General features: G+C 36.8%; 1 protein-coding gene across 2 annotated transcripts in view; it reads left to right on the top strand.

Annotated features, from left to right (window-relative positions):
* LOC124615360 (unconventional myosin-Ie-like) overlaps nt 1-15,767 on the top strand; it is a 384,348-nt gene that overhangs the window by 287,731 nt on the left and 80,850 nt on the right. For both annotated transcript variants that reach the window (XM_047143176.1, XM_047143175.1), the window contains 2 exons: nt 10,866-11,032; nt 11,265-11,402. In XM_047143176.1, the coding sequence (XP_046999132.1) occupies nt 10,866-11,032; nt 11,265-11,402 (305 nt within the window). The remainder of the gene's footprint in view (nt 1-10,865; nt 11,033-11,264; nt 11,403-15,767) is intronic.

Here is a 15,767-nt window from a genome sequence, read left to right as displayed (position 1 = left end):
GTGCCAGTCACATGATATTCATGAATGGCCCAGCAAAATTTTGTGGATGTATTCATAGAGCTGGCTTATGTTTTTTCACATATGGGCCAAGTATGGATGAGTTCTTTGCTTGCATTTGTAATTTTCAGCCGTTAAACTCATTGGAATGCTACCTGCCTCATTTGGGTTTTAGTCAGGTGGTTTATGTGTAACAAACTTGGACCATAATGTAAAATGTTGAGAATAATAACTCAACATTTCTGCGGGCTTGTATTAAGCCTCAGCACTACGTCGACTAGAAAGAGCTTGTTTCACTGTAAAATTATCATCAGTGGCATCTTTGGAGCAGGGTCGGCCCTCCTGGGACACAGTCTTAACACAGTCTTAGGCTGCCTTTTGTAGAGTGTGGGGCTGTCGTGTTGTGCAACTGTACATGGTATTACTGAAAAATCACAGCTGTGCTCCTAGAGCTTGGTATAAAAATCCTCATTTTTATCGAATGCTAGCTTGTTACCCTGTAGAAAGCCTGAAGAGTGCATCAACATCGGTTTGTGCTATTTACTGAGGACAAACTCCATCCGAACAGGCCTTGGAAGGCCCAACGGTACCAACCAGGAAGACATGCAACTTTGCTTTATGATTTAATGATGATGGCATCCCCATGGCTAAAGTATTCTGGAGGCACAATAGTTCCCCATTCAGATCTCCTGGCATGGACTGCTCAAGAGGATGTTGTCAACAGAAAAACATATCTGACATTTTGTGGAGCAGTGTGGAATGTTAGATCCCTTAGTTGGCTAGGGAGGTTATAGAATTTAAAAAGAAAAATTAATAATTTGAGCTTAAATGTAGTGGGAATTAGTAGAGTGTTGGGACAGGCACAACTAGATTTATGGTCAGGTAACAATGGTTATCAGTACAAAAAGAAATGGGTAACAAGGGAGTAGGATTAGATAATTAATAAGAAAATGACAGTGCAGGTGAGCTAGTGTTTACAGCCTAGTTAACTCATTATTATAGCCAAGATAGACATTGAGCCAAGAAATACCACAGTGGTAAAAGTTTGTGTGCCTATTAGGTCTGCAGTTGATAAGGAAATGGAAAGGAAGTGTGATGACATACAAGATATTACTCAGATTTTTGAGGCAGACAAAAATTTAGGTGCAGTGAGTGACTGGAAAATGAACGGAAGGGGAAAAAATAGGAGAACATAGACTGGAGGAAAGGAATGAAAGGAGAAGCCATTTAGTAGAATGTTGCACAAAACACAATTAAATCATTGCAGACAAGTTTTTTAAGGATGTGTACATGAAGAGGCCAGGAGACACCAGAAAATTTCAGGTAGATCGTATAACTGTAAGACAGATACTTAGGCAACATACAGATTTAGATATAGCAGGAATATAGTAATAAAACATGTCATTAGTTTTAAATACTTGGGTGAATGGGTTACAGCCAATGGATTAAATAAGCATGACTTGGAGCAAAAGCCATAAAATTTGAAATAGCTTTCTAAACCACCCAAAGCATTAAAAAATATGTCCCAACTTTTTATGGAATAATTTGTCTAAGTTTGAAATAAAATAGATTAGACACACATTTGATGCACCTTTCAGTGATGCTCAAAATCATGCACAACAAACAAGGTGCTGATGAGAATTTAGAGTTCAATATTTAATTTAGATTCCAAGAATTTAAAGAGTGTTCTGCGACATTCCAGTACCTGAAATACATGAATGTATTCGCAGTTGCGAATATGGACTATCATCTGTGTAATGGAATGACGACAATGAAAATTTGTCTCAGACTGGATTTGAGTGCAGATTTCCCACTTATTGTGAGTGCTTGCCTTACCATTTGGCTACCCGAGCATGACTCACTACCCATGACAGCTGTAGTCACTGCAGGGCCTGTTCCTTTGGACATGCACGCATGTCTGAAGGAACTTTACATTATAATTCAGAATAAAACAGACACTGCATTATTCAAACAATCGAAAATCCAGAATGATATCATACTTATCGCTGACACTGGGCAAACGGCTTTCAAGTGAAATGTTTTTCCTCTACGGGAATACATATAATGGATGTGCCAGTACAGGATGTTGACATATGGAAGTTTGGAACCATCCATGAGTCATGAATCAAAGGAAGTCATTTTGACAGTTAAATATGACACTAATGTAACTTTTTGTGTGCAAAATTTCTAAAGAGTTTTTTTAATTACCCTGATTTTCTTCGAGCAACCAATTTTTTTCCTTCAAAACTACACCTCACACTGGTCTGTATGATACCCAGTTTGTTTATTTGCCACTCCATGTTTGCCTATGAAAATTTGGACAAAAATATCCCTCAAATTGATAGTTAAATTTTTATTAATTACACTAATTATACTAGAACTGACATGTGATGACATTTTCACGCAATTTGGGTGCATAGATCCTGAGAAATCAGAACCTAGAACAACCACCTCTGGCCGTAATAACGGGATTGATACACCTGGGCATTGAGTCAAACAGAGCTTGGATGGTGTATAAAGGTACAGCTGCCCATGCAGCTTCAACACGATATCACAGTTCATCAAGAGTAGTGACTGGCGTATTGTGATGAGCCATTTGCTCGGCCACCATTGACCAGACGTTTAGAATTGGTGAGAGATCTGGAAAATGTGCTGGCCAGGGCAGCAGTCGAACATTTTCTGTATTCAGAAAGGCCCGTACAGGACCTGCAACATGTGGTCGTGCATTATCCTGCTGAAATGTAGGGTTTCGCAGGGATCGAATGAAGGATAGAGCCACGGGTCGTAACACATCTGAAATGTAACATCCACTGTTCAAAGAGCCGTCAATGCGAACAAGGGGTGACCGAGACGTGTAACCAATGGCACCCCATACCATCACACTGGTTAAAATGCCAGTATGGCGATGACTAATACACGCTTCCAATATGTGTTCACAGCGATGTCGCCAAACACGGATGCAACCATCATGATGCTGCAAACAGAATCTGGATTCATCCAAAAAAATGATGTTTTGCCATTCGTGCTCAGGTTTGTCGTTGATTACACCATCGCAAGCACTCCTGTCTGTGATGCAGCATCAAGGGTAACCGCAGCCATGGTCTCCGAGCTGATAGTCCATGCTGCTGCAAACTCGTCAAACTGTTCGTGCAGATGGTTGTTGTCTTGCAAACGTCCCCATCTGTTGACTCAGGGATCGAGACGTGGCTGCACAATCGTTACAGCCATGTGGATAAGATGCCTGTCATCTCAACTGGTAGTGATACAAGGCCTTTGGGATCCAATACGGCGTTCCGTATTACCCTCCTGAACCCATTAATTACATATTCTGCTAACAGTCATTGGATCTCGACCAACGCGAGTAGCAATGTTGCTATATGATAAACTGCAATAGCGATAGGCTACAATCCAACCTTTGTCAAAGTCGGAAACGTGATGGTACGCATTTCTTCTCCTTACTCGAGGCATCACAACAATGTTTCACCAGGCAACACCGGTCAGCTGCTGTGTGTATGAGAAATTGGTTGGAAACTTTCCTCATGTCAGCACATTGTAGGTGTCACCACCGGCACCAATCTTGTGTGAATGCTCTGAAAAGCTAATCATTTGCATATCACAGCATCTTCTTCCTGTTGGTTAAATTTCATGTCTGTAGCACATCATCTTCATGGTGTAGCAATTTTAATGGCCAGTAGTGTAGCTTGATTACTTTCACCCTTTTTTGCATAACTGGGCTTCACACTGGTCAGTTTTATATACCATTTGTCCATATCCCATACTTTGTTTGGCTATGAAAGTTAATACAAAAACTCATTGTATAATTTATAGGGAGACATGGTTTCGTTACTCTCAAACATTATCCAAAAATTCTTTTCCATAAATATCAAATAGTTTTTGTTACATACCTCATATTGCTAATGTATGTAAGTATCTATCACAGTTGTGTTATCCTCTCTGAGAGACGTTTACTAACGAAAGAAGAATGAAAAGACAAACAATACATTGGGTTCAAATTATAAAAAAAATAGGATCTACATAAAAAAGGAAAACAAGAAAAAATACTAAATATTATCGACACACAGTTTATTTGATGGAACTTATGATAAATGAATGACTTGAAATGGACAGAACACATATTCAACATCTTGACTTGAAACCAGAAACAAGAATACTCTGCTACTTGAATTGCAGAAGAGATATAGGAGGACTAGTCATTCAATCACCAGACATACAAAATTGGAACGTCTGAAGAGCAGCTGTTGTAACGTTTGGGACTTTGTGTTATAAAACATTGTCAGCTCATGCCTGATTGTTGAATAAACATTGTCCTGGACTAAGAGAAATGAGGAGAAACATTTGTCTTAAATGAAAAACAATAAGATGAATGACTGTCATCTTGGGTCTGAGGTTATGACGAATTCAAGATGACTGTCTAATGAAGTAGATTAATAATAATAATAATAATAATAATAATCTACGCATTTTATAAAAACGGATATATTTGTGTGTGTGTGGGGGGGGGGGGGGTGTAGGTAGGTAGGTGCTTTTTACCACATCTCCTCCAAAACCAATGGAACAATTTCAACCAGACTTGGTACACATATCCCTTACCATCAGGCGACAGTCACAAGGAGGGGGGGGGGGGGGGGGGGGTTAAAACCACCTACTTAACATAGTTCAAGAGATATGAAGTTGCAAACTACCATATCATGCTTGTTGTTTAAACGTATTACTTCTGTGCTACTGACCATATTTCAATAAATTTCACAGACGGTATCCACATATGCCGCCAAGTTCACCTACAAAACAATATCCTATTAACAAATATAGCTCAGGAAGTATGATGTCGTAAACACTGAGACGCATGAAAAACTGCCGCATCATGCATAAAGCTTTAATACATTATTTCTTTACAACTAAGCCACTCATACAGTTGAATCACTTAAGGAAATCCCTGATACCTGCCAGTGCTGTTGGCAACTTTCAACTGCGAAGCACAAATGGCTGCAGACAGAAACAGTCGTGGTCTGTATAGTTATGAAAAGGCATTGCCATAGCAACGTTTACAAAATTGTATTGTAGACATGTAAAGCAGCTGCACTGAGTGTACAGAAACTGTGTGGAATCATGTTTTTTTTAATTTGGATATTGTACTTACACATTTGAACATTGTGCGTATATCTTTGTATGACTGTTTCATGATTTCGACGGTGTTTTCATGAATTGGTGGAACTGAAATTTTTTTGATACTTGACTGCAAACACAGTTTATTTTTTGTTTTGGTTTCTAATAGAAAATTGGCAAAATGAATTCCCGGGCAGTGCCAGGTTTGTCAGCTACTAATAATAAGAAATATAACAGGTACATCAAATGGTGGAAAAGTATTCTATGTGTCTTCACAAATCAACCTCTCAAAGAAAGTAAATGATTCACTGTAACAGTTTTGGGACTAATCAGAAAATCAGACTCAATTTTAAAAAGCATTCGATACTTTTTATGTCATCACTCAAAAGAGGAGGAAAGTCCACAGCAAAAATTTTGGCATACCCTCTTGACTTCATGCAAAATACAGTCAACCAAAATGTGGCATGACGATAAGCATACACCTCAAGTATTACTCACTAGCTGGTCCTCCTGTTGGAGAAGTGATCAGTGATCCACACTTTGAAAATTTGTTGAAAACCTTTTGTTTCTATGTGATCAGTAATATTTACTAAATCAGCAAAAATAATTGGTTTTTGAAAATAGAATGTAATTGGATAGATAAAAAAATCTACTCACCAAGTGGCAGCAGGAGGACACACATATAAAAAGTATTAAAGTTTGCAAGCTTTTGAAGCCGTTGAGTGAAGGGTTGAAGGGGAAGGAAGAGGAGTAACGGGAAAGGTCTGGCGAGGTTTATGAAAAGGGGTAGAGATTGGAGACGTTGTCCAGGACTCCAGATCAGTGGAGACTTACCGGACCAGATGAGTAGGACAGACTAGTTGTTGGTGACTGCACTGGATGAGATTTGCAAACCTGAGAGCTTAAAGGTGGTAGACATGGTAATACACGAGATGGGGATTACTGCCAAAATATTGTGCACGAGTTAATAAGAGTGGAAAGTTAAGTCCTTTGTATGTGATGGAGGTAGGTGGGTGCCACAAAAAATAGACAGGTCAGAAAATGAAAGATGCAGAAAACTAAAAAGGAGTGAAGAAAGAAATAGCTGCTGTGAAGAAATGCTGAGACCAAAGAAATCAACATAAATTAAGACCAGGTGAGTGACAATTACCCAGGACATGTTGTATCACCAGGTCCCACCTGGCAGGGGGTGGGGGGGATTAAACAAAGGCTGGAAAATGTTCCTGTAAGCCCCATTCCAGCCTGCCGATACATCTCACAGCTGCTTTTATCAGCGTCAGGTAATGAATGATGGATAAAGACCTAATGAATGATGGATAAAGACCTTGAATCGAAGAAAGTGTCTGGATAAGACATAATACACTAATGGCACTGACGCGTGGTAACACCGAAGTTAAGTGCTGTTGAGCTTAGCTGGCACTTAGGTGGGTGACTGTCTGGTTTGTCAAGCACTGTTTGGAAGCCGGGAGCACACAGCCCTTGTGAGGCAAATTGAGGAGCTACTCGATTGAGAAGTAGTGGCTTCAGTTATGAAAACTGACAATGGCCGTGAGAGTGGTATGTTGACCACACACCCCTACATATCCCCATCCAGTGAAGCCTATAGGCTGAGGATGACACGGCAGTCGGTCAGTATTGTTGGGTCCTTCAGGACCTTTTTGGACGGAGGAGAGTTACCTTCTCTATAAAGATAGTTAAAGCAATTCTGTAACATCTATCTTAAAATGAGATGAATCCGATCAAAAACGGCAGTTTTTTTAAAATTTCATCCATTTACTATTGTGATCTCGGAATAAAAGTTCAATATGTTAATTTTATGACCTTGATAATGATATATTCATGTATTATGTAATTTTTAGTTTAGAACTGCAGTTATTATTTTAAATGAATTGTTGATCGGTTTCACCTCCTCAGTTGGGGTGAATCTGATCACCATTGTATTTTGTATGCAGGGATAAAATCAGACTTCCAATGGGTGAATCCGTTCACTGTTTTGATTTTTAAAAATATATTGCTGTATTTGTAACAAAATTTTACAATTACTAGACTAAACAAATGTTTACAAGCACATCAAACTTGAGATTTTTGCTATAAAAACACTTGCATTCATGAACACTTGCATTCATGAAATTTGACTAACAAATATTAATTTTTGGTTATTGTATGTCATATTCAATGTGAAAAGTATTTACTCAATGTCATAATCATCTGTTCCTTCAAAATTAAATTTACCTCATCTTCTATGTTCTGTAACATTTTTAATAATTAGGGCTCTTTCTATCTCATTTGCATCATCAATTTCTGGAAAGACAAAATAAACATTACCATAAAGAACATTCTTTCTGAGAAATATCATTTCATAGGTGTTATTAGAGATGCTTTCAATTTTACCAATAAAAAAACCTGAACTTTTTTCCTGGGAAATTTTACTATGGTGAAATCGTTTTCTTAAATTCATGCCAATCTTCATCCTTCTTCTTGTCCATTTCTTCATTTTCATTTGCCTCGTGCTGTTCTAGATCACTTTTAGATGTTTCCGTATAGGGACTCCCTGCTTGCAGCCCCATCACTATCATTTTCATTGAAGTCGCTGATAACAATTCCTTTTCCTGGAGTTAATGCTAAATGCTTTGCTTGGCGTGGTTTTGCTTTTGTTTCATTAGAATGAACCTGTTTCAATTGCATTTCGAAGGCTGCTGCCCAAGAAACTTCTGATGAGCTGGTGCCATGTGCATTGTTATCAGTTGCTTCTGGAATCTGTGAAATGACTTCATCAGAACAGAAAGGAAAGATATCTACTTTTCTGAACCCAGATATTTCATTTGATTTGGACATGATAGCTACATTTTCAAATGTTTCTTCAACAACCAAGGAAATTTGAGTACCACTCTATTCTTCTTTTGCCAACCATCTAGTACATTTCTCCAAGCAAGTTCCAAAGGTCTAAAAGAGCCCACATCAAGTGGCTGACACAGATGAGTAGAATTAGGTGGTAGAAGCACAAATATAATGTCCTGTTCCTGGCACAGTTTAATCATGTTACATGACAGATGACTCTAGAAATTGTCACCTATAATCACTTTAGGACCCCCCCAATTGCAGGGGCATAAGGCAAGACAATTTCAGCAATCCATGATTCAAACATTGTCAGGTCAAACCAACCACTTCAAATTCCTATTATAACCTTCACCAGTTACACCCCCTTCAGTCCAAGTATCATAGAGGTGTTTTGCCCTATAAACTTTGTATGGTGGGAGGACTGACATGTCGGCAGCTGCTGTTATCGTCACACTGATACTTGACTTTGAACTATCCACTATCCTTTCAGGATATCTTGTGCCTCGCTTCACTATTACTTTCACTTATCCAGGGTCATCACAAAAGGTTGTCTCGTCATAGTTTATAATGTTGGAGGGAGGGACACCACTGCTTCCTTTGCCCTCTTCACATTTTCAGTTACTTTAACTGTTAGTTCTTTATTTCTTTTCAGAAAAGATTTTGCTCACTCATGCCCAGGTCGATTGTCAAGAAATCTTTTTTTCAGTCCTCCCTGCTTGATTGAGATACACCTGTACGATATACCTAACACAATTATTCCTCAGAGGAAACCCCCATTTCGCGCAACACAATAATCCTTTAACCAGGCTTTTTTCCTCACTGTTGGTTAACACTGGTTGGCCGCCTATTTTGTATTTGTACCTTTCCTTGAGTTTGTCATTTAATGTGGTATATGGAGCTGCTTATTGCTCTGAAGCTTTCCAAATGCTTAATTTTCCTGATTTGACAGCTTTCACCACATTTAGAATAAATTCTGGTTTGTAATTAGATTTCCATGTTGGTCCCAGAACCTTTTGATATACTCATGTGATTGAATTCACCCTACAAAAACGCAGTTTTGTAATTAGGCCTGCATAGTGACCTAAGCAGTATTAGCAATGAACGAAAAACAAAACTGTATCACATAAGAAGTTCATATGCCAGCAATAAAGTTGCAACTTACCAGTTACACTGAAGTAACAGGCGCCAGCAGAAGGTTTTGTACTCTTGTGTTGGTTACACAAGTGTAGAACAAGAATCACACACCTACTGACAATGCGATTCGCTGGTTGCGTGCACTCCGATACACCTTTGTTGTTTATAGATTAGTTAAGAATTCACGGCAATGGTCAGCTGCATTGTAATTGTTAAAATACTGTGGTCAGTTATCTAAACGTGGAAAAACTGGTAAATGACCAGATTGACACCACCGGATCGGATTCACCTCATTTTACGGTAGATGGCAGATGTTATCTTTTCCAGGTTTCAGGAGAAGTATGGAAAGTGTATCTTCCCATGAATCCAGATATTTATTGTCACTCTGTAGTATTTTGAAAATTGTGTAGGAGGATTACTGTGTTGTCCCAATGAAATTTGCAACTTGTAATGAATTCTGTCATGACCAGGTGCTCTGTTACAAGTTACAGGTAATGTAAATCCAGCTATCACATGAAGGAGGTAAATGCCATTAGTGGAACTGGAATTCCAGCCATGCCTCTTTACAAGCAGATGGTTGAATCCTGGCTGGTATTGCAGTAATCTAGCCACTTTATGAGCTGTATCTTATCAGTTCATCTTCAGACTTCCATACTGCATCACAACAGTAACTGGTAGTGCCCGATGTTGTTCAGGAATCATCGCTATGTCATGCTGTACTTATATAAACTTTCTGGTAGAGTTTGTTGTGTTTAGCAACTAACTTGATTCTATATAATAATTCAGAGGAATTTTGATCATACTGCCTGAAAGGTTGTGAGACGTTTAAGCGTTAAAATGTCTTACAGCTTTCTAGTACAGGGATAATTAGTTACACTATGTCATGCATACACTGATACAAAATCTGCATTTAAGTCAATGAACATTTGGAGTGACAAATAAAATACATGTGACTGAATAATGTCACCTCATAATGTGTTGTAAGACATTCTTTGTCAATCTGGAATTATAACTGATGTTGCTGAGGGTTCACAAACCGCCCATGTTCCCTATCTGCACATCATAAAGAGTACTGAAACATTGTTTCGTGCCCAATTAAGACATAGAAATCTCTTCACTGTGTTTTTCAGGAAAATATAAAAATATTAACATGTACCCAGATTTCTCAAAAATTTAATTTGTTCAAATATTTATACCAACCAGTTTGGTCGCAATACGTAAGTTTACTAATGAATTTCTCATGTCATGAACCAATACTGTCAGACAGTTGAAATGGCTGATGAAAGCTTAGACCTCATTGATTTTTTTAACATAGTTACAGTTTTTGGTAGAAATTTGTTTGGTAATTAATAACAGCAGGAAGAACGATGTAGGATTTTATCCTCCTTGTGATTAATACCAAAACAGTATAGTTAATAGGACTAATTTTCCCTGTTATTGAACTGAACTGAAGGGTGAATGCTTTGGAGAATATGTAACTGTGATAATCAAAAAGTATGTAGGTGTAGTGTAAACAATAATATATTATTGATTTTTTGAAAAAGTTTTGAAGTGTAGATGGTGAACTTAGGGACTTTACAGAAAGGTTTCAATGAGAAAGGAGAAGATTAAGTAATATTACATAACTAAACCATTTCAAACAATGCAAGCTGCAGCAGACCATGTGTATTTATAGCTGTAGAGGTGTAGGTTCATTCAATATATCCTGAGATATTAATTCCTCTATTGCCTTTATATTTTACCAAATTTGAGTCATCTGTTTTATTTTTTAGAAATTAACAAATGCATCTGCAGGACACCAACACTACCAGTCCTGCAAAGAAGGTTTCATTATTCATCACTATGCTGGAATTGTTAGCTACAGCATTGAAGGCTTTTGTGATCGTAATAGAGATGTCCTATTTCCTGACTTAATCGAGCTGATGCAGTCAAGTAAAAAGTAAGTAGTGAGTTGTGTAGAATTTGATTTTTACAGATATTAATATCTGATACTTAGAAGAAATTAGTATGTATGTGACAAGACAAGATTAATTTTGATGCTGCATAATTTCCTATCATTAATAAGCAGCATAAATCTCCGATAAACTTGATGTTTTACTTTGTGAATAAATTACAATAGGTATCAAGATGGCAGCTATTTTAGAGTAAATAATTTGTAATTTAATTTGCAGTGAATTTTTGCGTAGCTTGTTTCCCGACCAGATAAGTACTAGTGCAAAGTCTCGACCAACAACAGCTGGGAGCAAGATTAGAGCACAAGCAAATGCATTAGTTGATGAACTGAAAAAATGCACACCACATTATATCAGGTGAGTTGTAGGAATCTGTCTCATGTTTTTGCAAATGAGTTAAAATGAAGAACTGCTGATTCTTTTATCACAGTTCATATTGTCTGATATATTCTGGGGCTCACATTCAAATGGTTTGTTAATGTCCCATTTGTTGTAAAAATGTCTTAGTAATTATTAACAATTCAAAAGTACTTTTACATGATTATGTGGAGCAGCCCTAAGAGTTACGTTACACTGTTAGAAGGGAACAGAACTTTGAAAATCACGTAATAGCTAACAACGACTTTCATGTGTGTTATGTGCTCATGTGAAACAGTATACAATGAATGTCAATGTTACCAATTGCAAACAACAACTGGTCTAGAAAAGGTGGAACGAAATTGAGGGGGTCAGTGGAAATAAATGCCAACCCACAAACATAATGTTGAGCTGTTTAGTGTTATATGTTTGGTTAAATTTATTAATTATTAATTAAAATGTTAATAATTGTGACTTTTCCTTCCACTATTTATTTAGCTGTGAATATGTGATATGCATTACAAATCTTTGGACAATCACGTAGTTTTTTTTTATTTGTAATGTAGTTCCTACTTTTGTTGGGTAGAAATGTCTTCATCAAAAAGTATCTGTAAAACTTTTGAGACCAAATACGTAACTCTTATTATCATACATTAGAGAAGAATATACCGAAGTTGCTAAACACAATAAACTTTCACAGTATAGTTGAAAGGAAAGTGTGGCCAGGTATCAGAAAATAAGATTCAATTTCTTCCAAGACGTGGTATGAAGTTGGCAGCTATTTCAATGTAAAAAATTTGTAATTTATTATGGAAAGGATAGTTGCTACTTACCACATAGCACAAATGCTGAGTCACCAATCTGCTGAGACCAGAGAGAGAGAGAGAGAGAGAGAGAGAGAGAGAGAGAGAGAGAGAGAGAGAGAGAGAGAGTGTGTGTGTGTGTGTGTGTGTGTTTTGGCTAATACCGATGAAGGCCTTTTTGGCCAAAAGTTTATTTGCTGACAGCCTTTTTGTTTTGCCTATCTGTGACTCGGCATCTGTGCTATATGGTGAGCAGCAGCTTTACTTTTCGTAATATGTTGTTATTCCACCCTGATTTTCCATTGTTTAATTTGTAATTTAATTTGCAATGAATTTTTACGTAGCTTGTTGCCAAGTAAGTACCATTGCAACTATCTTGTAGTTTTAATATTGTGCACCAATGTTGTCCAAAAATAGGATCAACTTCTTCCTCTTTATCTTCATATTATGGACATACTTCAGTAAACAGCTGTCTATCTCATACTCTTTCTAATAGGTTCTGTTTTGTTGACGACCATGCACCACCAGAAAATACTTTCTGCTCACACTCTGCAATTATTCATATGTATTGATGATAAAATTATATGACTTCCACTTTTGGGAAGATTGTGATGACATTCGGCCATACCACAGGATATGATTTTGCAAGTCTAAATAAAAATGAATTGTGTTGGTCAGTCAGTTTCCAGTAGTAATAAAAAATATCATTCTTGACTTTTTATAGTTTTTCTTAATTCTTCTGAAGACAACTACACAGTTGACCAATAGTTTGTTCAGAAACAACTTCCCATTTATAATGTACATAAAGCCTGCCTTCTTAGCAGTACTTCGTTTCTGGTTTATTGTGGTCTATTTGGCATAAGATGTGGTGACCTGCCGTTTCCATCTTTTCTGTCAGTGGCTGTAGACCATGATTGTTTCTCAAAATACACACATACACGAACGTTTGTAGAGAACTAAATCAGGAAAAAAATGTGATAACACACATTGTTTAACATTAGCACTAAAACAGTGTTAACCCTCAAACACATGTATAGTAAGTTTTCCTCTTGCTAGAAAGTGAAAGAAAAAAGTTACAACTCTCTGATATTTTTTACATTAAGTTTATACCCTCAAAATGTTAATAAATGCCCCAAGATCATAAGAAATTCTATGCCAAAACCATTTGATGTTAGACTGGTGGCAATATAGTGCTAACCCACACTTCTGGTATTTTCAACAATTGATGATTCCCAAATGGGTAATAAGGATCTGCAGCATTGTCATCAGTGAGTGGATCACAGTCGTCATTAACATTCTTGTCAAACAGCCATCTTTTTATTTGATTACAAGATTTCAGAATAACTTGTATGGTAACTCTGTCAGATGACACTTTTCATTCAAAGGTAAGAACAAAACTATGATGAGACAAAATAGTGCATTTAGCCATCAGCACTTTCTATCAGTAGAAATGTAACTGGATGTTATCAACTTGTAATGCAGCTGAAACCATAACAGACTAATTTCATGAAATTAAGGGTTAGGACTTTCTTCCACTGACTACTTCAATTATCTCAGTACAGTTAATTAATGTATCAACAGAATTTTAAAGGAAGACCACTGCAATAGTTGATATTTGAAAGTAGCATTATCATTACATTTGTTTCTTGCTTCTGTTTTGTTCTCAGGAAATGACACCATATGAACTACAAATAATAGTTAACAGAACTCCCTTTCTCTCTCTCTCTCTCTCTCTCTCTCTCTCTCTCTCTCTCTCTCTCTCTCTCTCTCTGTCACTGTTATCATTGCTGTCTCTAATAGGGTGACACTCAGCCCTCGGCATTCCATAACTGTTTCTAGAAAAATGGTGTTGTCAGGTTCAGTAGATGCTGCAATGGAATATATCATACCAGTCATTACGGTATCTTCAGTAATATGAATGTGACGCTCACTACACCAGTAGGAGTAATGTCCACCATAAGATCTTTAAATACAAAAATTACAGTGGTTGTTATTAAAAAAAATCAATGAAGTCACTTAAAGAGTGTGCATCTGAGTTTAACAAAATATTGAGTTATCTGTGTAACCAGTCATTTACCAGTGAATCATCTTCTGAGTGGTTGAAATTTGCCTTTGGTTAAGAAAGGCAATAAATAAATACAGTCAAATTTATGTCCAATTTCACTTTTACCAACATTCTTGAAAATTTTAGAAAAGATAATAACAATCAACTTCTTAACTATCTGACAACAAATACTTTATTGTCAAAGTCACAGTTAATGTTTCTAAGGGGTTCTGATATTGGGAAAGCTAGCTGCACAAAGAACAGTAATGTACTTCATTCAGTAGACAATAAATTACAGGTGACTGGTATATTTTATGATCTGTCAAAAGCATTTGGCTGTGTAAATCGCAACATTCTTTTTAAGGAAATAAGAATCTCACAGTGTTGCAAGAAATGCTGCAAAATGGTTAAAATACTATATCTCTTGACAGGAAATGAATGATGTTATTAGGAAAGAAACAATATTAAGCTATCAGGTATCATCCAACTGGGAGCTAAGTACATATGGTGTCTCACAAGGTTCCACCTTTGGGGCCTTACTTTTTCTTGTGTACATTGATGACTTTTCACCTGTAACATTACCAGATGTCAAGATTGTTTTATTTGCAGATGATATATGCATTGCAATAATGGCAAATCAAATATACTCCTAAAAAGATTGGCTAGTGAAATTTTTATGGACATTAATAAATAGTTTCTAGCTGATTATTTGCCAGTAAACTCAGAATAAATGTACTACATGCAGTTCAGAACTTGTGAGCGTTTTCCTGCCAGAATATGTCTAAAACATGATGACTGACAGACAGAAGCAGTTAAATGATAAATTCTCAGGATTACAGCTCGAAATTCAACTGAGAGGTTCATACCACAGTACTTCTGAAGTGCCCAAACAAACTTTATACACAATGCAAATGTTGTTAGACATAGGTGATATAAAAATAACCATACTATGAAAAGGAAAGTTGCCACTCAACATATAGCAAAGATGCTGAGTCGCAGATAGGCACAACGAAAAGAGTGTCACAAAAAAGCTTTCGGCCAGTAAGGCCTTCTTCAAAAGTAGATGGGGCTGCTGTTCGCAGTGTGGCTTTCAGTTGCCAGAGACTGCAGTCATGTGTATATGGTGAGTGACAACTTTCCTTTTCATAATATTGTTATTCCAACTGGAATTTTCCATTGTTTCATATAAAAATAAAAAAACAACATATTATACTTACTTTCATTACATAATGTCATATAAAATTTTTTGTGGTAACTCATCAAGCCAAGCTAAACTTTTCTGGGTCGATAAACATGCGATAAGAATTGTACAATGAGCGACCAAAAAGTAACGGAAATTTTGTAATTTCAAGGACTCGTACATCTGATTTTAATTTTTTTTCATCTTGTTGGTACACATATTCCTGATTTAAGTTTGCATTTTCAGCTGATTTGAATATTCAGTTTATTGTTGACATTCGAAAAGGTTATATGTGCTTTTGAATCCTTGGAAAATTTGTACTTATGAAAAAAATGGAT

Source organism: Schistocerca americana, chromosome 5, assembly GCF_021461395.2.
Source record: "Schistocerca americana isolate TAMUIC-IGC-003095 chromosome 5, iqSchAmer2.1, whole genome shotgun sequence".
In the NCBI taxonomy this organism is placed as follows: Eukaryota; Metazoa; Arthropoda; class Insecta; order Orthoptera; family Acrididae; genus Schistocerca; species Schistocerca americana.
The sequence above is the reverse complement of the archived record's forward strand: the minus strand, read 5'-3'. Positions and strand labels throughout refer to the sequence as shown.